Source organism: Mirounga leonina, unplaced genomic scaffold (genome assembly GCF_011800145.1).
Source record: "Mirounga leonina isolate KUSES-001 unplaced genomic scaffold, KU_Mleo_1.0 Mir_447, whole genome shotgun sequence".
Taxonomy (NCBI): Eukaryota; Metazoa; Chordata; class Mammalia; order Carnivora; family Phocidae; genus Mirounga; species Mirounga leonina.
Window position 1 is genome coordinate 7,096,561 of NW_023270757.1, and position 23,982 is coordinate 7,120,542.

Consider the following 23,982-nt stretch of genomic DNA (forward strand, 5'->3'; position numbering starts at 1 on the left):
CTCATTAACTTAACTGAGTCTTCTGTTTAGTTTTAAGGATAGGTAACAAACTCTTAGGCATGGATTGGTGATGTGTTGTAAAATATTTTGAATGCTCTGTCAATGTAAATTTTACCTAATGCCTTATTCCCAGAAATGATACCTCAAGTGACTGTTATGTGTATAGTACAAACATAAGAACGCCATGATGAAAAAATCCTGGTCATAATCTACTTATTAGATGTGTGACTTTGTGTAATTTTGTCATTTGAAAAATGGAAATAATGGTAGTGGGGGGGTTGTTGGGGAAATGAAATCAAAGTAGATCCCTAAGAAAATAAACAATAAAATTGTTCTGCAAATGCATATTGAATGCCAACTCTGTGCAAGGCACTCTTATAGAGAATGAAGAATATAAGAGAGAATAAAATAGTCTAATTCCTCCACTGGGGAATTCTACATTCTAGTCTGTCCACACAGATTTGGATGTACACTCCATGACAACAGGGTCCATGGCAAGTGCCAAGAAGAAAAACAGAACAGGGTAAGCTCATGGAGCATAATGGTGGGGTGCTGTCTTGGGTAGGGTTGTCAGGGCGGGCTTCTCTGGCATAAAGTTGAGCACACCTGATTGAAGTAAAGCAACAAGCATGTAGATGTTGGGGAAGGATGTACGTGGCTGATAGAGTGAGCAGTTTGGTTTGAGGAACTGTGAAAGGGTCAGTAGGGCTAGATCCTGCTGGGTGAAGGACATAGTGCAGGAGATGAGTTCAGAGAGTGATCCAAAGTCATCATTGATGTACTCTTTCTGATAAAAATTGTGGATAAAAAATTACAGTACAGACACCCTACAGAAATGGGAAATTATTTCGCTTTAACTTGATGCTCTGTATAACAGGCACATACAAGTAATCATAGAATGTTTTTTTCCAGAATGGAATGATCTTTTTTGTCATTGTTGTTACTTACTTATGTCATTGTACCCGGAGTTAGTCAAATGGCAAGGCTGGAGGGTACAATCCTCCAGACTTCCAAGTCCATTGGAGACTTTTGACACCAACAGCAAAGAGTTAAGTTCGAACTATGAAGTTAGAGGGAAGAATCCACAAAAGACCACCCTCACTTCTGAGCTGAACTGCAAGTTCTGGATGTTCCCCAACCCTCCTCAGGTTCAATAATTCAGTATAAGGACCTACAGAACTTACTAGAAGCTTTTCTACTCATGCTTACGGTTGATTATAAAGAAAGGATACAGGTAAAAAATCAGCCAGAGGAAGAGACACATAGTGCAGCCTGAGGATTTCAAATATGAAGCTTCCATTTTCCTCATAAAGTGTTTCCTTTTCAGAATTGATGTGTAACAGTATGTATGGAGTGTTGCCAATCCAGGAAGCTCATCTGAGTTTGGTGTTCAGAAACTTTATTAGGGTATCGTTTCATAGGCATGACTGACTGCCTATGTGATTTAACTTAGTGTCAGTTTGGGGCTGAGACCTTGTGGCCTTGGAGCCCACCATGAATATCTGGAAACCCCAAGGGTTTAGAGGTTACTTCCTAGGAGCTGGGGGTAAAGGTCAGACCTCTCTTCAGGAAAGACCAAATTCTTCTCTTTTAAGATCTTATTTATTTATTTGACAGAGAGAGACACAGCGAGAGAGGGAACACAAGCAGGGGGAGTGGGAGAGGGAGAAGCAGGCTTCCCGCGGAGCAGGGAGCCCGATGCGGGGCTCGGTCCCAGGACCCCGGGATCATGACCTGAGCCGAAGGCAGATGCTTAACGACTGAGCCACCCAGGCGCCCCAGGAAAGACCAAATTCTTTACTATATATATTGTTTTAAAAATTCAAGAATATAAAAGATTAAATGGCCCTCTGTCTTTCAGGGACAACTAATGTTATGTTGGTTGGTTGGTGTATATTCTCCCAGACGTTTAATACAAATATAAACATCTTTTTTGAATGTGCATTGTGTTGTACTGTACACATTGGTTGATAACTAGCCTTTTTCACTTTTGTGTGTATGTGAATGTGTGTTTGTGTGTGTTTTAATGAGTACCTTAAAGGTGAACACTGGAGGTAGGTTTTGAAATTTTTCCCATTTAATAAACAATGCTGTATTGTGCATCCTTATACATATATCTTTGTGTGTTATTCTCATTTTTCTCTTTGAAATTAATTTGCTAAATCAAAGGGTATGGGAATTTTGAAATTTCATATGTACTTCATTATTACCGCTGGGGATGTTTTCTGTGAAATTGTTTATGGAATGTCAAAATTGTTAATAATCTTCATATTGCTCTTAGGTAAACACTGCAACATTGGCAATTTCAAATGTCGAATATGCTCACATTCCACATCTCAGTCCAGCTGTAATTCCTACTCTGCAAAATGAATTGTTCTTATCATCCTCAAATAATGGGAATCTGGAAGCATTTACAGGATCTGGTACTCCACACATCAATGGGAAACCTGCTTGTGATGAATTTGATCAACTAATCAAGAATATGGCCCAGGTAAGAACATTTCTTCTTGTTAGTTATGATAGAACAGTGTAAACAAGTCCTGAATAATTGGAAGAATATGTATATGTTTACATCACATTATATAAATATATAATATATATGGTTAAATATATTTATGAGGACATTTATAACATCTGAAAAAATTGAAATGGAAAAGAAGTGGATTTTGTGTGAGTTTGGGTGGTTCAGAAATTTTTCTATTTATTTATTTATTTTTATTCTTCAGGATCAATAATAAAATACGTCACTCTAGGTGATGCGTGATAAATGTTATCTGAGAAAATTCTTTTAAATTTTTTTTTTAAACTCAGTAATGCCACTAATAAGATAACTGTGAATGGAGTGATTAACGTTTAATTAAAAGTTATTTCTTGCTTTGTTTCCTGAACAGGGTCGCCACATAGAAGTTTTTGAGCTCCTCAAACCTCCATGTGGAGGTCTTGGGTTTAGTGTTGTGGGACTCAGGAGCGAAAACCGGGGAGAACTGGGAATATTCGTGCAGGAGATCCAAGAGGGCAGTGTGGCCCACAGGTATGATTGTTATGACGTCTTCTCCGTTTCTGATACTGTATTCAGAAGGTGTTGATGACCTTGGGAGAATTTAGAGAAAGAAAATGGATAAAAACTGAAATGTAATATAATCTGTTATTAATCAGTTTTTAGAAATCTTTAACATCACTGTGATAAAAAGCCAGTCCTCGGAAGGGAGAATGTCTTTTAAATATGGTCATAAAACACTTTTTAGGAAGGAAAGGAGAATTTGAGTAGGACATTATTCTCATTATTATTAAATGGGCTCATTTTGATCGGATTTAAAAGTTGCAATATAGAATAAGTATACAAATGACCCATGATAACTTGAGCTATATTTTATTAATATACTCACAACAACAACTAAATGTATACACCTTTGCTTTTATTTGTAGTAAATAGGAACATCTAAGACAAAACATATAGGTTGAGTGAGTAGCTGTAAAGAAGGTGGCTTTTAAATGGGAGGGATTGATTAGGGGTAGATAACTAGAGCCCAAACTTAACATTTTCAAAAGTAAAATTGCAGGGAAAAGCTTAAAAAGTGTGGACATTAGAAAACTGGCTTAAAAATAACCTGAAAATATATGCAAAGAAGCTGTCATTTTCTTGAGAGCTGTCAGATGTCTTTTACTCCTTTTTTCATTCCTGATAGAGATGGAAGATTGAAGGAAACCGATCAGATCCTTGCTATCAATGGACAGGCACTTGATCAGACAATTACACATCAGCAGGCTATCAGCATCCTGCAGAAAGCCAAAGATAATGTCCAGCTAGTTATTGCCAGAGGCTCATTGCCTCACCTCATCAGCCCCATAGTTTCCCGTTCTCCATCTGCAGCCAGCACAATTTCAGCTCACTCTAACCCTGTAAGTACATAAGATTTGTAAAAGGGACAGATATTATTTTTCTAGTCCTTTTTGGTTGTCTACAGATTTCCATTTCCTGTAGGTCCTTGTATTTCTTGAGTTTTTCCCATTTTATTCTTTTATCTCTCCCTAGCTTGGAATATTAGTTTTTTAATTACGATTAAGTTACTGCCTTCTAAATCAACTTTTACCTTTCTTTGTGTATTCTTCTGGTTGACCACATTCCTCAAAAAAAAAAAAAAGAAAAAATTCAGTTTTTCAACAAACCTGACTCTATCTTTAGACAGAAAATAGTCTTGATTTTGCTTTATAAATTACAGAATTATACTGTTTGAGTTAGCTGTCAGTGACTTCAAGGAGTCCTCTAATTAGAAATCCTGTAAGGCAAGATTTTATAGAAGATAATCTTAACAGGTGATGATTTCTCCTTGATCTTTTTCTTTTTTTAGAAGTTCTACAAAGGGTCTTACAAATCAGTGCCTATCTTCAACTGGTTAAATGCGGTCACTGTAAAGATGTATTGATAATTTCAAGAATGATTATATCAATAGCAGTAACAATCTGTTGAAAGGGAATTATACTAAATCAAAGGGACATTGTATCTGAACATTGTATCTGAACTCCATTATTTGATACCAATCACAAAATAATATTCACAAAACTCTCAACTATAATAAAATTTCAGTTTTTCCACCAAATTTTTTCAAAGTCATATAGGAGTTTTGTTTTCAGGTTCACTGGCAGCATGTAGAGACTATTGAACTGGTGAATGATGGATCTGGACTGGGATTTGGCATCGTCGGAGGAAAAGCAACTGGAGTGATCGTAAAAACCATTCTGCCTGGAGGAGTAGCTGACCAGGTAAGCTACTCCAACAGGTGTTTTATGCTGTTTTATCAAATTATATGCCTTCATCTTTTATATTTTCTGTTAGAAAGAAGAAACTTTGGCCTTACATAATGTCAAAGAAGCTGAGTTAGAACTTCTGTTTTGCTGGGCTTTTCCTAAAGTGTTTACTTTTAGCCCTCGGAGAAAGATCTTTGAAGAGGGACATTGCTCTTAAGTTACAATTCTATTTATTTTTTTAAAGATTTATTTATTTTAGAGAGAGAGAGAGTGCAACGGGGAGGGGTAGAGGGAGAGAGAATCTCAAGCAGACTCCATGCTGAGCACAGAGCTGGATGTGGGGCTTGATCCCAGGATCCTGAGATCATGACCTGAGCCGAAATCGAGAGTCAGATGCTTAACCAACGGAGCCACCCAAACACCCCTTAAGTTACAGTTTTAGGCAATGATCTTAAGACTCTTGTAGAGCCACAGACTAAAGCCCAGGTTATGGTTTTGATCATTGTAGAGGTAGCTACCCTTTATTTTATGATCATAAATCATATTTATAAACCTAGTCTGCTATTTTATAGTCACAAGGTATTATGGAAAAAAGAATATTATTGAGAGAAGAAACAAGATTCGACTTGTCCCTTTAGTGATGGTGTCATCTTTGTAAATGAAGCACAGCCTATTTTTATCACTCGGAGTAGTTTGTTAAAGCGTTGCCATTATGCTCTGTGACACTGTTGGAATATATGTGAGAAAAATTGTTGTAAAGTTACTGGTTATGATTTATATTTTAATTTGAAAAGTTCTAGTGTTCAGTAACTTTTGCTTTGGTTGTAACGTTTTGTTTATAAAGTTGTCTGTTTTTGCATGTGTGTTTGAACTTAAACTAGAAAGTCAGTTTAGCAAATATTTCTCATATTCATATATGAAAAGCCTGTTTAATGGCAGCTTTATCAGTAGAGGTATTGACAGTAGCACAATAATATGCATATTTTCTTCCTTTTAAATAATAGCCAGCCTTTAACAGTATTTAATGAAATTCCCCTAGTTGACTGGTTTGCAATAAATTAAGCCTTGTCTTCAGTACAGACTTGCACTGTCTAACACTATAGCTACTTGTAGCTACTTGCTACTTCTAAAATTCAAATTTAATCAAAATTAAATAAAATGAATACCTGGGGTGCCTGGGTGGCACAGTCAGTTAAGTGTCTGACTCTTGGTTTCAGCTCAGGTCAGACCTCTTGGGTCATGAGATCAAGCTCTGAGTCGGGCTCCACGCTTAGCACAGAGTCTACTTAAGATTCTCTCTCCCTGTCCCTCTGTCCCACCCCCCCACCCCCGCTCAAGCTCGCTTTCTCTAAAGTAAATAAAGAAAATTTAAAATTAAATAAAACGACGAATTCAGTTCCTTAGTTGGATTGAACACATTTCAGGTGCTCTGTAACCACATGTCAGTAGTAACTGCCATATTGGATGATGCAGAACATTTCTGTCCCTGCAGAAATTTCTAGTGAATAGTGCTCGTATGGAGGATAGTAAGACTCATCCATCTAAATTTTCATCTATTTCGTCTGAAAATTATTCTTTTAGGGATATTTTTAATTGAAAGTGCAAGACAGAAATGTATTAATTCACTGCTTTTTTGTGGTCTTTCTGTATTTTTTGAGTAATATGTATTTGCATATGCTTCATCTTTGCTTAGTGGCATTTTCTTTTTTTTTTTTCTATTTCTTAAAAAACTTATAAAAGGCTTATTATTTTCCTGTATATAATGGGTAGAAATCAAATTGAAAAGCTCTTATCAGCTGTTGATTTAAGGAATATTTGTGAATTTCAGTTACTTGTATCACATTGAATAATGTTAAGATGCATCAAAAGACAGTTAAAATAACAACCACATGGTTAATGTTCCGTGATTGATAATTGACATTACTATTTTTAAATTATTCTCTTTCCCTCATTTAGGATTTCTCTGACGAACTTAAAATATTAGTAGCCTGATTAACTGGTCTCTTTATTCAGCATGGGCGACTGTGCAGTGGAGATCACATTCTAAAGATCGGTGACACGGATCTAGCAGGAATGAGCAGTGAGCAAGTAGCACAAGTGCTCAGGCAATGTGGAAACAGAGTTAAACTGATGATCGCAAGAGGGGCCGTAGAAGAACCAGCAGCACCCTCCTCTTTGGGCATCACCCTTTCCTCATCCCCATCTTCTGCACCAGAAATGCGGGTAAGTAGGTAGAAGCAGTTACTAGGAGCCTCATAGACAATAGCATTTAGATGATAGTGCTGTTTAGAAACTAGACTTAATGATACTCATTCATATATTAGTGCTAAAGAAAGAAAATTCAAGTGTAGATGTGTTTCAGCACTAATAATATCTTATTAATTAGGAATCATGTGTAACATGAAAAATAGGTTTCTTTAAAAAATTCTAGGTTACTCTTTTACATCTTTCTCTAAGCAGCACGTTTATGAGGATAATCTTTTGCAAGATGATAAAATTTTAAGGAATTATTTGCTACTAATAACTAAAATGTTTAATTTTATTTTTCTTCTATCTAGAAGGCTCTCCCGTTAGGCAGGCTGTGAGTTCCATCATTCTCTTTCAATACCTTTCCTTTTAGTGTCTTTTGGGGGGGGGAGAATAGGGGTGGGAGTATCAACAAAATAATTTTATCCAAAAATCTCTTAAAGCTTTAAAAACAGAATTACATTCAATTTCTAGATAAGCTTTATAGCAAATGCAAGTCCTGCATTCCTTTTTCATAGATCTAAAAACATCTATGATATTTTTCTGTTAAAGTTTTTTCTAATTAGTTGCTATGGATTCTTTTTTAATAGCCTAACCTCCTCTATAAGCCCTTTAAAACTTTATTAGAACACTTGAAATTTCCATGATTCTGTTGTTTTAGGCTTGAGTTAGTTGCTATTTTTTGCAGAGAAAAAGAAGTAAAGAAAGAAAGCTTGTGTATGAAAGTATTTAAATCACATTCTTTTGTGGTAAACAAAACATTTTATTCAGCAATATATAAATGAATGCAATACCGAAAACCACTTGATGTAATTGAAAGCTTAGAAAAATATCTATTCTGTGCATATCATCATTTCTGAAGCTTGTGCCCCTTTTAAAACCATTCGATAGTCAAATTGCCACCCTCTAAAATAGCACTCGCATAAGTCTTATTAAAAATAGAAAACACATTTGTTTCAATTGAAGCAGATTTCATCCTGTCATTTTCTTGTAATTATCTAAACTTTAAACTTTTGCTAAGTTTGCACAGATAATTATGTGCAATGAAAAAAATAAATCAAACTTTACTATAAAATTGTATCTCACTTAGATGGACTATCAGTGAGATATAGTCAGAGTTGGCTTAAAGAAAATAAAAAAAATATTACCAGCTAGCCCCAACCTGTATGTCCATCCGAACCTTCGTTCTGTTGTGATTTTTGTAGGGTTCTCTGGGGACTCTGCTGGTACCATACAAGTACATAATGCCAGAAGCTTGCTGATAACTTTACTGCGCTAGTCCACTAATGCTGAATTCAGAGAACCTTGCCCTTCAGCCCAATGTGTAATTAAGAATAGTTTTACGTGTGGGGCACCTGGGTGGCTCAGTCAGTTGAGCGGCTGCCTTCGGCTCAGGTCGTGATCCTGGGGTCCTGGGATCGAGCCCCACATCCGTCTCCCTGCTCGGCGGAGAGCCTACTTCTCCCTCTCCCTCTGCCTGCCATTCTGCCTACTTGTGCTCTCTATCTATCTGTCAAATAAATAAATAAAATCTTTAAAAAAAAAAAAAAAGAATAGTTTTACGTGTTAGAGGAGCCTGCTTTCAGCTGTCTTTTCAGGGATGAAGATCAATGCAGAAAGGCATGCTTTCCTTATAAAGAGCTTCTAAGTTAAAGTCTGAATTTACAAAACAAATACAGTAACAATTTTAAATAGCTCTTTGTTGCATTTCACAGGTTTTCAAAGTCATCATCAGTGTATTAATAAAATGTCTGGAAGATAGATGAACTCCTATTCCTGGTGTTAGAATCAACTATCCATTTAAGGTAGTAGTAGCAGCAAGTTAGTGGACAGTGTCCTGAGTGGACACTATGGCTCCTATATTCTACTAGGGATCTTACACACTGCAGAACATTTTAAGAGCAGGGGTTTTGCAACCAACTTACCTGTATGTGAATCCTGCCTCTAATAGACTGCCTACTGTTTGTCCTTGGAAAGGTTTATGTTCCTCAGTTTCCCCAGAGAAAAACTGATAGGAATTGTACCTCCCTCATAGGTTGTACTAAGGAGTAAATTAAGACATCTCAAATGTCTGTTACATAGAAACTGCTCAATAAATGTTATCTGGACTTGTTATTCTTATTCCTGATAGAGAGTTGAGCAAAGCAATGATTAGAAAAATTCAGATTTGAACGTGTTGACCTGAATTCAAAACATGAGTTCTTTCAATTGTAGAAACGAAGATAAGCCATCCCTGAAAATAGAATTTGTTAATAGGAGACTATTTGATTTTTAAAATTTTGTATACACAAATCATAATGCATTTTTCTGATAAGTGGGTGTTCAGCCTTACTGCTGACATTACTTTTGAGTAACAATGTAATGCTCAGTTCATGTTGTCAAGATTGAAGGAGTAGTCTCTTCCGTAGTTTCTTTGCCACCTAATGATATTATATTATTCCTAAACATAGGTTGTTGCTTTTTGAGTTTATCTTGTTTGTATACATGTTTCTTGTTCTGCATATTTATTTACTGATTTTATTTTAGGTTGATGCTTCTACTCAGAAAAGTGAAGAAAGTGAGACATTTGATGTAGAACTCACTAAAAATGTCCAAGGATTAGGAATTACCATTGCTGGTTACATTGGAGATAAAAAATTAGGTAGTTTTAAACACTTTTTTTTTTTTTCTTACTTAGGAATTGCCTCTGATATCTTTGTCTTGTGAAATATTGAATCAATATGGGGCACCTGGGTGGCTCAGTCGTTAAGCATCTGCCTTCGGCTCAGGTCATGATCCCAGGTTCCTGGGATCGAGCCCCACATCGGGCTCCCTGCTCAGCGGGAAGCCTGCTTCCCCTCTCCCACTCCCCCTGCTTGTGTTCCCTCTATTGCTGTCTCTCTCTCTCTGTCAAATAAATAAATAAAAAATCTTAAAAAGATATTGAATCAATATTATGTATTTTCAGATTGTTGGATGAACTGATCAAAAACTTCCTTAGGAATAATTCAGTGTCAGAAACTGATACTGTGCTTGACAGACAAAAATCATTGTCTTATTCTCTAGACTAAGTTTCTATTGGTTTTGTTCCTGTGGCTTGTTGATTTATATTTATTCAAAATTAGGACTTTATATGTGGAGAATGAAGGATGGATAGTTTTTGAGTGTGCTTTGCAAAAACCCTGTTTCTAATCTTAGAACCTTCAGGAATCTTTGTAAAGAGCATTACAAAGAGCAGTGCTGTTGAACATGATGGAAGAATCCAAATTGGAGACCAAATTATAGCAGTAAGTAACACATTTAATAAGAGATTTGTTCATTTTCATGGTTGAGAAATGCATTCTCCTAGTTTACTCAGTTTTGAGAACTACAGTTAGCTCCATACTAATTTAAGCTTTTTGGTGATTTGAGGCTGTCATTACAATTACCCGTTTTGTTATTTTGTAGAAGAACATTGGATAGAAGCTTCACTGATCTCAGTTCTGAATAATAGAATAATTTCTGATATATCTGATTTCTGGTCGTAATGAATTTGTTACATTAATATACTTATACTTTAGTTGCAGACAATCTAAAGGTAAAGACCAGATATCATAATCTTTAGTGTACTTGAATCTGAATTTTGGGACGTGTGCTTTTTTTAATATCAGCAGAATGACACTGTTGTTGTTGGCTCCATGTCCAGGCCTCTTTTTAGCTCTAAGGATATACAGGAATAAAAGAAATAGATCTTAACTCCCTCTTAATCAGATCAAGCTCATCATTGTTATTGTAGTGACCTCAGTATGTTTTGAGCATATTGGTATTCAAGGCAGTGTACAGAAGAATACACCTTCACTTCAGTGTTCTCTGCAAACTGGGCTACCCTAACTACTCGTTGAAACACAGTTTGAGAGACCCTACACCAGGGGCTTCCTGGTCAGAGAAGTTTAGGAAAAACTGATAAGGTCTCTTAGGGATTCATAATGCACATTGAAAAATCTAAGACTCTGAGAAGTTATGCAGTACAGAAAAAGCTATTTTACTTTGGGTTTTCCTAAACTTTTGTAATCATGGGCTCTTTCTTTCCTCAAACATATATTAACATTCTTTGAAAGACATTTTGGAGAATACCGATTTATCTTAATATGTATTTATGTTTAATTAAGTCTCTGTTGTTTCCTTGGGATCTTATTATGATACGAGTGTAGAATGTTAATATAAGAGTCCATGTTCATAGTGGCTTTATTCATAATAGGTGAGATGAGGAAGTAACCCAAATGTCCATCCATGGATGAATGGAAAAGCGAACTGTGATGTGACATATATATAATATATATTATATATATATAATATATACATATTATATATATACCTATATACACTAAAGTTTATGATATCTGGTCTTTACCTTTAGATTGCAACTCAAGTACAAGTATATATATATGAAATGGAATATTACTTAGTCTTATAAAGAAGGAAATTCTGTCATATCCTGCAACATGGTTGAACCTTAAGGACATTATTCTAAGTGAAATAAGGGAGTCACAAAAAGACAAGTACTGTATGTTTCCATTCGCATGAGGTACTTAGAGTAGTCAAACTCATAGAAATAAAAAGAATGGTTGTTGCAAGAGTCTGAGTGGAGGGGAACATGGGGAGCTGTTGTTTAATTGTTACAGAGTTTCAGTTTTGCAAGGTAAAAACATTCTAGAGATCTATTGTATGACACTGAATAAACTTAGCACTACTGAACTTTATAGGTAAAAGTGGTTAAGATGCTGATCTTTTTGTTATGTGTTTTCTACCACAATTAAAAAAAAAAAAAGAGGTGCCCTTATTTCTGCCTTTGCTTCTACATTACAATTTTGAGTCTTCTTGGGCTTAGTTCTGTAAAACTAAGTACACCTGTTCACCTCTTGAAACCTGTGAAGATCAAGTTGTGCTTGCCACTTAAGTTGGCTATAACCTGGGAATGAGTTTTAACCACTGTATCTTCATTTGTCATACAATGAAAATTAACTACTTTTTTTTTTTTTTAATTTTGGAGAAGAAGAGTGGAGAGAGAGTACATAGATACAGACTCTAAATCCATATCCAATACCGAATTAAAAATTAAAAACATAGCTAGTGTACTTTTTTCCCTAAGATATATATTTTAATCCATTAAAAAAGTTTTTTAAAAAATCAGCTTTATTGAGATATACTTCACATAGCCTACAATTCACCCATTTAAAGGGTATAGTTCAGTAGCTTTTAGTATTTTCACAACTGTGCATCCATTATCACAGTCAATTTTAGAAACTTTTCATTACCTAAAAAGGAAACCCCATACCCAGTAGCAGTCTATCCCTAATTCTACCATCCTCCCAGCACTAGAGAACCACAGACTTTTCTCTGTCTCTGTAGATTTGCCTACTCTGTATTTCATGTAAATGCAATTATACAATATGTGGTCCTTTGTGACTGGTTTATTTTGCCTAGCATGTTTTCAGGGTTCATCCATGTTGTAGCATGTATCAATTCTTCATTTCTTTTTATAGCTGAATGATATTTCATTGTATGGATATACCACATTTTATTTACCCATTCATCAGCTGATGGACATTTGGGTTGTTTCCATTTTTTTGGCTGTTACGGATTATGTTGCCATGAACATTCATGTACAAGTTTTTGTGTGGATGTATGTTTTCATTTATCTTGGGTATATACTTAGGAATAGAATTGTTGGATCCTATGATAACTGCTTAGTAAGCTGCTTTCACATACAAAATTGGGAAAAGGAAACTTCCCTTGTATAATTTTTAGGCAGACCAAATGAGTAATTAATTAAAATACTTGGTATAACACTTGGCACATAAGTACAGTTTAATTACGAAGCAGATCCTTATTAAAGGCCTGAAATAATTGCACATTTAAAAGCACAATAGCGGGGCACCTGGGTGGCTCAGTCATTAAGTGTTTGCCTTTGGCTCAGGTCATTATCCCGGGGTCCTGGGATTGAGCCCCGCATCGGGCTCCCTGCTCCGCAGGAAGCCTGCTTCTCTCTCTCCCACTCCCCCTGCTTGTGTTCCCTCTCTTGCTGTGTCTCTCTCTGTCAAAGAAATAAATAAAATCTTAAAAAATAAATAAAAGCACAATAGCTTCCCTCCAAACTTGTCATTATTTTCTTTTTTTTCCTTTTATTATGTTATGTTAATCACCATACATTACATCATTAGTTTTTGATGTAGTCTTCCATAACTCATTGTTTGCGTATAACACCCAGTGCTCCATGCAGTACGTGCCCTCTTTAATACCCATCACCGGGCTAACCCATCCCCCCACCCCCCCTGCCCTCTAGAACTCTCAGTTTGTTTCTCAGAGTCCATTGTCTCTCATGGTTCGTCTCCCCCTCCGATTTCCCCCCCTTCATTTTTCCCTTCCTGCTATCTTCTTCTTCTTCTTCTTTTTTTTTTTTTGAGTGAGAGTGTTGAATCACAGACCCGTACCTCTGAAACAAATAATACATTATATGTTAAAAAAAAAAAAAAAAGAACAAACTTGTCATTATTTTCATTAGGTGGAACCTCACATAGGGTTTTGCTTAGGTAAGATCAGTAATAAAGGGAATTGTTGACTCGAAAGGAGAAACCCCCTTCTCCTGAAGGGTTTTCTTGTTTTCAATAAAGTCACTTGTCTTCACTGTCATCAGTGTTCTGAATTTTAACTTTTAGCAATATTCTCTTACTTCAAAGTTAGGGGCCTCTTAGACTCTAAGGAAACATCATGCAATGCTTTTAGCCATGCATTAAGGGTTTGTGAAATATCACCATCTTGTGGACTTCTGAGATACTTGTAGTAAAGTTCTTCACGCTGGTTGCATTTTCACAACTGCAGTCTTTGTTTTTTCTGGTTTTGTTTTGGCAGCAGTTGTTTGGAACTATACTCTGTTTTTATTTTGTAGTTGTCCAGGCAGTGAGAAGATTGAGAAACTATTTCTTGCTATTTTGAGGAGGTATTGTTTTATAACAATTAAACTTACTTTGTTATAAGATTCCTGTTTTACAAATTGTGCTCTGTTGACCCCTAGGGTTTCACTGTAGACATTACAGGGGACAGAATAGAGCGAATGATTCCATTTTATTCCCTTTGTATATTGGTATCCCATATAACAATTATTTGATCAAGGGATTCTATTGTATTTTAAAAAGTTGACCAAACTGGTCATCAGATGAAATCATATATTCATTCTTCTTAGATTGATGTATAGAAATCCTTGCTAAAGCAGAATGGAATTATGATTGATTAAAAAAAAAATATCGGGAGCCTGGGTGGCTCAGGTGGTTAAACGCCTGACTCTTGATTTCAGCTCAGGTCATGATCTCAAGGTCATGAGATCCAGCCCCTCGTCCCCTCTCCTTGCTCAGTGCAGAGTCTGCTTGAGATTCTCTCCCTCTCCCCTCACCCCTCCCCCTGCTCGCCCACGTGCATGCTCTCTCTCCCTCTCTCTCTAAAATAAATACATAAATAAAATCTTAAAAAAATTATTAAACAGGCTTGTAAGTAAGGAAAAGTGTCAAATGTTGCCTTTGGTATTCTGACTTTGTTAATAGGCTCAAGTTCTCTCTTAATATCTATCTGTAAGCTGTGGTGGAGGGAGGGCTTGGCTGGCTAGATTGAGCGTACTCGGGAGCTGGGGGTTTCCACTTGTTTCAATTAGTCATTCTCTGCTCCGTTATTGTTCCTGCTAATTGTGGTGTCTGCACTGAGCATTATGAGGTTAGTGGAACTTTCCTTGAGAGCACACAGGCAGCCTCCTGCCATTGCATCTAGTTCCAGAGCGCTCTTGTCTGTGGTGCCACTGGGCCTGAAGCCATGTCTTAACACTCTCCGTGATCATAGCAGACCAGAGCTGCCTGGGACCCCGATTTGGGCTTTGCTGACCTTACCTCATACGTATGACAAATGTAATGATATTTGAACAGAAACTTCTCTCAAGAAGGCTTGAAATTTTCATGTTTATTAATCACTTCTTCAGTCTGTTAAGAATACCAGCTTCTGAGTTTCTTCCCAGTGTAAAGTGCTGGGTACTGTAATTTTGGGAAAATAGGTACCATTATTCCCATATTACAGATGAAGATGCTGAGAAATTTGAATTGAAATCCAGTTTTAAAAGTTCATGGTTATTCCCTTATACCAGGTTCTTCTGTGCTGGTACCATCTCTGACATTTGGGTAAGGAGTATGTTTTTAAATTCAGGCCATCAAATTTTGAAAATAAAGGAAGAATGCAGTTTTTAAAAATGTATTTGAACTTTACTGGTATTAAATTGACAAAATCATATGCATTTGAGTTTTTAAAATTAAATTGGATTTTTCCAAATCAAAACCCCAATGAGATACCACCTCATACCAGTCAGAATGGCTAAAATTAACAAGTCAGGAAACGACAGATGTTGGCGGGGATGCAGAGAAAAGGGAACCCTCCTACAGTGTTGGTGGGAATGCAAGCTGGTGCAGTCACTCTGGAAAACAGTATGGAGGTTCCTCAAAAAGTTGAAAATAGAGCTGCCCTACGACCCAGCAATCACACTACTGGGTATTTACCCCAAAGATACAAATGTAGGGATCCGAAGGGGTATGTGCACCCCGATGTTTATAGCAGCCATGTCCACAATAGCCAAACTGTGGAAAGAGCCAAGATGTCCATCGACAGATGAATGGATAAAGAAGATATGGTACGTGTATATATATATATATATATATATATATATAATGGAATATTATGCAGCCATCCACATTTGCAAAATGTGGATGGAACTGGAGGGTATTATGCTGAGCGAAGTAAGTCAATCAGAGAAAGACATGTATCATATGCTCTCACTGATAATGAGGAATTCTTAATCTCAGGAAACAAACTGAGGGTTGCTGGAGTGGTGGGGGGTGGGAAGGATGGGGTGGCTGGATGATAGACATTGGAGAGGGTATGTGCTATGGTGAGCGCTGTGAATTGTGCAAGACTGTTGAATCACAGACCTGTACCTCTGAAACAAATAATACATTATATGTTAAAAAAAAAAGAAGAAGATAGCAGGAAGGGGAAAATGAATGGGGGGGAAATCGGAGGGGGAGACAAACCATGAGAGACGATGGACTCTGAGAAACAAACAGGGTTCTAGAGGGGAGGGGGGTGGGGGGATGGGTTAGCCTGGTGATGGGTATTAAAGAGGGCACGTACTGAATGGAGCACTGGGTGTTATACACAAACAGTGAATCATGGAACACTACATCAAAAACTAATGATGTAATGTATAATTAACATAACATAATAAAAAAATTGGATTTTTAGAGTTGAACAATAAAAATCTATTGGAGATAAAAAATTGTACTGTGAATTTTAAGAATGTTTATGGAAACTTAAAGTTGAGATTTTTATGAGTTTTTTCTTTTTTCCTTTACTATCTGATAGTAAATAACATGTTCATTTATCTTATATTAATTTTTGTCTTTGAGGTTTAAATTTAAAATAATGTGCTATAATCTGCATTTATTCCTTCCAAAAGGTAATTTGCTTTACAAATAAATCCTTGACATATGGACTGAAGGCTCTATATTCCCATTTGGGGTGACTATTGTGCAGATGACAGTATGCTTTGGTGACATCAGAACCTGTCCTCTTGGAGCATGCAGTCACAAAACTAATAATGACAGAAAATATAAAATTAAAATTATGATAAATGCTGGGAAGGATAAATGGTAAAGGGGGCTTTGACTATAGTCAGAGACCTTAGGATAGTTCAGTTATGAAAGTATTACACTGAGATCTAAAGCAAGTGCAGGTGTTTTCTGGGTGGATGGATGAGAAAGAGCATGGGCTGGAGGGAGTCCAAAGAGTCTAGACTGGGGGGAGCAAAACCTGCAGAGGCCTCCTGGCTGAGGGGAACATTGCAGGGCAGGAGTGGAAATGAGCCCTTGGGGGCTAGAGGGCACAGGGATAGGCAGCACCATGCCAGAAGAGATTGGTGGTAGAGCTGGGGACGGTTGACACAGGTCTTTCTAAGCTGTGTTCACGGTATGGAAAGTTGGCTTAAGGAGTGTCCTATGGAAGGCAGTCTTGGGATAATATGATCATATCTATAGTTTGGGAAGATCACAGGGACGTCTTCAAATATTTTATCCTTTGTGAACTAGGAAAAGGGAAAGTCACGTGTATTTTCTGAAGAGGCAAAAAAATAAAAAGGAAGATAGTTTTGTCATCTTTCTTTTTTTAAAGCCAGGTAAGTATGTTATGTAATACATCAGCACTCTCAGAGACCACTTTTGTCACTGTCTTCTACACTTTTATATCCTGCATAGTACTAGCTTCCAGACTTGACTGTGTATCAGGATCACCTGAGGAATATAAAAGAATATCCCCACCCTGGAACTATTGGTTCATAATATCTAGAAGTGAGACACCATCATCTGTAATAAATAAAACAAAACTCACCTGGGTAATTCTAGTGCATCTAAGTTATTACTGGTCCCCAAACAGGTTTTAGTTCATTCTCCAATTAGGGGAGTACTCAGTCCTGTTCATTTCCCACTAACAAGCAGTAAACATGCATTTGGTGAATCGATAATACAAATACTCATTTATTTTTTAACACGTCTTGCTCTGATCACAGGTAGATGGCACAAACCTTCAGGGTTTTACCAACCAACAAGCAGTAGAGGTGTTGCGACACACAGGACCAACTGTGCACCTGACACTAATGAGAAGAGGAGCGAAGCAGGAGGCTGAGTTCACGTCAAGGGAGGATGTCACAAAGGACGCAGTTTCGTCTCCTGTGAATGCCAGCGGAAGCAAAGGTAGTGCCAGGTGAAACTGGTTTTCAGTTAGACCTTTACATTACTTAGATATTTTTCTAATTCTGAAAATACTTAAAGAATGGTATTTAGTCTTCACTATTCATTATGAGCCAAATAAAAAGGAAATTTGGTGAAGTTGGGACTAACCAGAACTAGCGATGTGTCCATTCACTGTAGAATGTGCTTCCGAATAAAACAGGTTTCTTTCTTTCCTGTTGATTCAGGTACCATTTCAGAGTCAGAAACGTGCATTTACCTTTCCATCCCTGCCTTACTTTTAGGTGCCATTGCCGTGTTTTCCTCTTTAGGGAGGACCTGTTCTGCCCGGGCTAGATCTGCAAGCCTCATGTGCCTAGATGTCCAGCCTTCCTTGAAGGAATCTACTTTAATAACACATTTAGAAATGTCATTCATAAGCTGTTGGTACATGAATATCTCTGAAAATTAGTGAAATCCCCCAGTAGCTGACTGATGTAAGAGTTTGTTGGTAGAAGTCAGGCTTTTGGTTTGAAAATGCTGTGTCATTTCTCAAACTATTGACCATTCTGGTATTTATGCCATATACTGTTTATTACAGCAGTAGGAGACAGGGGGGCAAATCACATGAGAAATCTATTCTTTTTTTTAAGAGAGAGAGAGTGGAAGACAGAGTGAGTGGGGGAGGGAGAAAGGGAGAGGGAGCGAGAGAGAATCTCAGGCAGTCTCCACACTCAGCACAGAGCCTGATGTGGAGCTCCGTCTCACGACCCTGAGACTGTGACCTGAGCTGAAATCGAGTGGGACACTTAACTGACTGAGCCACCCAGGTTCCCTAAGAAATTTATTCTTTGTCATGTTAACAGGAGAATTTCCCTTTTAAGTACAAGTGGTTATTGAAAAGTTTACCTACAAAGAATATTCATCTTGGGGTTCAGGTAAATACAGTGGGATTTGAAAAATTTCATGTGCTTGATTATATTATAAATGTAACTACTAAAATATTCTTATCTTTAAGAAAATTACGAAAAAGATGAAGATTCTTCATCTTTGAGTAGAAACACCAGCATATTACCAATTGAAGAAGAAGGTAAACACCTGGAGCCAGGTTATTATGTTCTTTATTATTTGTTTGTTTTTTAGAGAAATGATTTTTGTGAATGTGATTAAGCCTCTATGGATATAAATTACTAAAAAAAAAACTATCAAAAAAGAAAACGATACTTTTCAGTCCTTATATATAGATGGGATTAATTTCTCTAGTAGAGTAAAATAGTTCATTTACACCTGGCGTATTTTCTAGCTGTACATTTTTCTTTCTTACAAATTTTTAAAACCCTTTAGGAATCAATCAGTTATGTACAAGGTTTTATGTCAATCCCCTTCCTTCAGTACAGCCAACATGTCCATATCTTATTGAGCAAGCAATAATAAAATTACCAAGTGTTTTTAAAATAAACATGAGAATCTTTTTTAAAGCATAAGCTCTTAGGAATGAAACTGTCCAATTTGGGGAGGCTTTTTCTTGTCAATTTTTCCAAAATTTGAAATCTTAATATTGGGAAGTTGGTTTGGGAAGGAATTGTATGGAAAAATTACTAAAACTTTCTGAGATTTCTTTCAGTATAAACCTAGACTCCATCAAGCTGTTTAAACATTTTTTAGAGCAGTATTGTTTTATTATATAATTATGCCAGAATATTACTGCCATCTTTAGGCTGGGAGCTGTGTGCTTTCCTTACCTGTCACATTGCTTTAGGTGCTTTAGTAACTTAAATCCACTGAACAGAGTCCAAGACTGATCTTTCATGTGTATGCTACCCTTCACTAGTTATATTGATGCTTTGTGGTTCTTTAAAGTATCTACTTCGTTATTAACGTTTTTTTTTTTTCTGTTGAAAATTTTGATTTATTTTTATTATTTTAAAGGACTATATGTGTTTGCCATAATACTCTGGGAGTGTGATATGTAATGCATTCATATGTGTTAATTGCATTCTGCCATTTTTACACTAGCAGGTGAAGAAATTATTTAGGCTAAAGTGAGTATCAAGAGTAGTGGGAAAGAATACAAAGGTTTTAGAGCATGAAACTTTATATAAAGTAGGGATGGGTGTAGGGGAATCACCTCGAAAGCCCAGATCATGTCTTTGCTTTGGTGAATGTGCATATGGGAGGGTTGGGGTGGGGAAACGCTCTAGACTTAGAATCAGAAGTCCCCAATTCTTTTTTAAACAAACTAAGGAAAAGCTTCTAAATGATTCTAATGCATCTACCCTAGTGCTGGTCCTCAGACAACAAACAAACAAAAGAAATTAAATAGACTCATAGATACAGGAAACAACTGTTGGTTACCAGAGTGGGGAGGTTTGGGAACAGGCAAAGTAAATGACAGGGATTAAGATGTACAAACTTCGGTTATAAAATAAGTAAGTTATGGGGATACATTGTACACATAGGGAATACAGTCAATAGTATTGTAATAACTTTGTATGGTGACAGATTATAATTAGAGTTATTGTGGGGATCATTTCATAATGTATGGAAATATCGAATCACTATGATATATTCCTGAAATTAATAGGATATTGTTTGTGAATTATACTCTAATATAAAAAATGTATAGAGAAATAAGAGTAACTCATATACTGGGTGAAAAGTCAGACTTGCTACAACAGACAGGTTCTGATCACAGTGTCTCTGGAATAGAATGTAAAAATATGGAGGTTTTTGTAGTTTGTCACTGACTTAATTGTGTTGACTATTTCAGGTTATCCGTTATTGTCAGCAGAGATAGAAGACATAGAAGATGCACAACAACAGGAAGCTGCCCTGCTGACAAAGTGGCAAAGAATTATGGGGATTAATTATGAAATAGTGGTAGGTTAGCTCAGCCTCCCTAACTTCCTAACTTGTAACTGTGGTTGAGCAGGAAGTTCATGACAAAAATAAAGATGATCTTCCTAAAGAGGGCTAGAGAAGTAGCAAATGCCCAGGACTTTTTTTGAAGACCGAAATGATTGAGGTATTTAAAAATTCAGGTTGGAGAAAGTTGGATAGTAACAAAGGAACTTAAATAAATGGAATGAAAATTTTAGGACTCGTAATTCATCAATATTTTAATATTTTGAGCAGTCATTTGTATTATCTAGACAAAAGGAATGGTTTTTTTTTTTTTTGATTCTTGAGTCTGGAATTTACGGAGTGACAGAATATACTTAAAGATAAAATAAAAATCATCATGATCTTATATATAAAATTTGAAGAGGATTTTTTTCCCACTCTATCCTTACATATTTATTTTGCTTAAGGGGTTTAATTCTGCATCCTCTTTTCATACCATTTATTCCGTAGTGAATGTTTTATGTTTATTAATAGTTTGCATACCTTATATAGCAATCATGACCTGCTATCCTAAAAAGAGACTTAAGAAAGGTAATGCAAATTATCAATCTTGAGATGTATACCAGCAAATTTTAGGGATTTCAAAAGGAAAAATAAAACACTAGGTTAAGTAGAGTTTTTCATATTGCTTATAATATTCAAACAACTCTAGATTAGGAGAGATCAAAGAACAGATGTCATTAATAATAACTAGCATTTATTGAGCACTTTGTGCCAAGCAGTATTCTTAGTGTTTCATTTAATCTTTGTGACAATTATCTTTTTTTTTTTAAACACTCAAGATGGTTAACAGTCAAGTAAGTAGTAAGTACAGCTGTTTTTACCATTTTAATCAAGTCAGGGAAGAATAAAATAAGGTCCAGCTTAACTGTAGTTAATTTAGCATGAAAGGTTGGGGGATTCCTCCTATGGGGTAGGGTTAACATGCTGGGACATATCACTGAGACTGCACTTCTGTGGTGGTAATGGAATAGTGAAGGGAACTGTTTAACGAACCACTTTGTCATAGAGGTGAGACCCAGGACCATGAACTCTTGGCTGTCCTTTGTGCACATTGTCTCTTGGTGGCACCCCCAGTAATCTGTCAGGGGTGAAATGTGCTATAGGTAAGAACCAAGCTGTTTATTGGCCTTCATCAAACAAAAGTAAGAGAGATCTGACTTTAAATTGTTTGCTATGTAGCTGTATAGCCTAAATGCAGTCATAAGAGCAGTGGTATGGTAGAAGGAAGGATTGATAGACGTTATCAGGGAGGGACTTGGAGGGCTGCTCAGATGAAGTGATACTTACACTGGGTTTTAGGGAGTGAGGAGGATTTCATCCACAGTAGATTTCAAAATTGGATGATGTAGCTTCTGATAATAACCCTGCACATATTAGCAAGATTTGAAAGATATCTTTTTTAATTAATCGCTGTTTTTCTCAGTTCCTCTATCCCTATCCCTATAAAATACAAGGGATGAAGTAGATCATCTTTAGTATTCCTTCTGATTTTAATAGTTACTGGATTCTTTGTGAAAATGGGTGATTTCCTAACATTCTTCATTATTTAATGTAACAGTAGGAAATAAGTTCATTCTCCTATTTGAAGCTCTGGTTCACTTTTTTTTTTTTTTTGATTTTATTTATTTATTTGAGACAGAGAGAATGAGAGACAGAGAGCATGAGAGGGAGGAGGGTCAGAGGGAGAAGCAGACTCCCTGCCGAGCAGGGAGCCCGATGCGGGACTCGATCCCGGGACTCCAGGATCGTGACCTGAGCTGAAGGCAGTGGCTTAACCAACTGAGCCACCCAGACGCCCGCTCTGGTTCACTTTTAATGACCAGTGTTGTCCATTGATACCAGCATAGGATCAGGAGTGTGGGCTCTAGATTCAGACTGCATAAGTTTCAAAGTTCTTGTATAGCTATGTGACTCTGGGTAAGATACCCTCTTTGAACTTCATTTTCCTAATTTGGGAAACAAGGATAGACATTGGAATGATTTATGAGAAGCTTGAGATAAGCTACGTAATGGGGTTAGCTCAGTCCCTTGCACATAAGTGAAGTGCTAAGTATGTGTCTTTTCTATACTGTTGTTCGAGCTCAGGCATTTGATTTAATCTGTGGCCATTTAGGTTACCCTCCATCTGTTACTAGTTTCTTTTCCTTTTTTTTTTTTTAAAGATTTTATTTATTTATGTATTTGAGAAAGACAGAATGAGACACAGAGAGAGCATGAGAGGGGGGAGGGTCAGAGGGAGAAGCAGACTCCCCGCTGAGCAGAGAGCCCGATGCGGGACTCGATCCTGGGACTCCAGGATCATGACCTGAGCCGAAGGCAGACACTTAACCAACTGAGCCATCCAGGCACCCCCTGTTACTAGTTTCTGTAGGTGCTGCACTGCACAGTATCTCAGGGGCTGGCATCTGGCTCCTTCCTCTGCATTTGTGTTGGCTCATGAAACTGATAGATAATCAGTACTCTTTTGGAGGCAAAGCTCCAAAGCTTTGCAGCTCCACAATAACATTTTTGAAGCTTTTGTGAGAAAGTTGACTTTTTGGGGGGTGAACATAAAATATATACATGAGGGAAAAAAAACAAATGAAAAAAATACTAGATTCATGATGATTTTTTCCTTTCAGGTGGCCCATGTGAGCAAGTTCAGTGAGAACAGTGGGTTGGGGATAAGTCTGGAAGCAACAGTGGGACATCATTTTATCCGATCTGTTCTACCAGAAGGTCCTGTTGGACACAGTGGGAAGCTTTTCAGTGGAGATGAGCTGTTGGAAGTAAGGAGCTATGCCATTCCTCCATCCCCTTAAATAAAATTCTGAAAAGGCTGCAGGAGGCTTAAAGTGTAATAATAATATGCATAGTAAGTAAGTTCTTATTTTAAATTTCCTCTTCAAAGGGTACTTGAGAGAGATATGCAAGTAAAAATCCACCAGAAGTAGAAATTTCAAATCTGTCTGTACATTGATCTTCAGACGTAATTCCATGCTGGGTGTTTTTGTTTGTTTTAGTCCAGAGAACTATAAAAACTTTCTTTTAAAAAATTTAAACCAGTTATTCAATTTTTAGACCAGGTATCACTTTCACATGTTTCAGAATCACAAAGAACATAGAGAGACCCTGAACAGTCTCTTTCTTGTGCTAATCCAGCCAGTTCTCATCACCTTTCATTAAGTAACTACTGTTACATTTGATACTCTGCAGTCTTCCCAATATGTTTAATGAAGAGCTAAGAAAATTCGGATATATTCTTTCCCCCACTTTTAAAAGCATACTGGCATATAATATGTACTGTTTTCCATTTTGATTTTTTCACTTAGTGATA

At 36.8% G+C, this 23,982-nt stretch overlaps 1 protein-coding gene across 5 annotated transcripts in view; it reads left to right on the forward strand.

Moving 5' to 3' along the window:
- The window catches only part of MPDZ (multiple PDZ domain crumbs cell polarity complex component), a 150,757-nt gene that overhangs the window by 33,542 nt on the left and 93,233 nt on the right, over window positions 1-23,982 (forward strand). For 3 of the 5 annotated variants that reach the window (XM_034987981.1, XM_034987982.1, XM_034987984.1), the window contains exons 4-14: window positions 2,282-2,491; window positions 2,892-3,031; window positions 3,687-3,900; window positions 4,633-4,761; window positions 6,760-6,969; window positions 9,520-9,634; window positions 10,171-10,259; window positions 17,600-17,783; window positions 18,778-18,849; window positions 20,530-20,639; window positions 23,288-23,434. In XM_034987981.1, coding sequence (XP_034843872.1) covers window positions 2,282-2,491; window positions 2,892-3,031; window positions 3,687-3,900; window positions 4,633-4,761; window positions 6,760-6,969; window positions 9,520-9,634; window positions 10,171-10,259; window positions 17,600-17,783; window positions 18,778-18,849; window positions 20,530-20,639; window positions 23,288-23,434 — 1,620 coding nt within the window. Of the gene's footprint in view, window positions 1-2,281; window positions 2,492-2,891; window positions 3,032-3,686; window positions 3,901-4,632; window positions 4,762-6,759; window positions 6,970-9,519; window positions 9,635-10,170; window positions 10,260-17,599; window positions 17,784-18,777; window positions 18,868-20,529; window positions 20,640-23,287; window positions 23,435-23,982 lie in introns of all 5 variants that reach the window. The other 2 variants (XM_034987980.1, XM_034987983.1) reach the window with 1 other exon arrangement.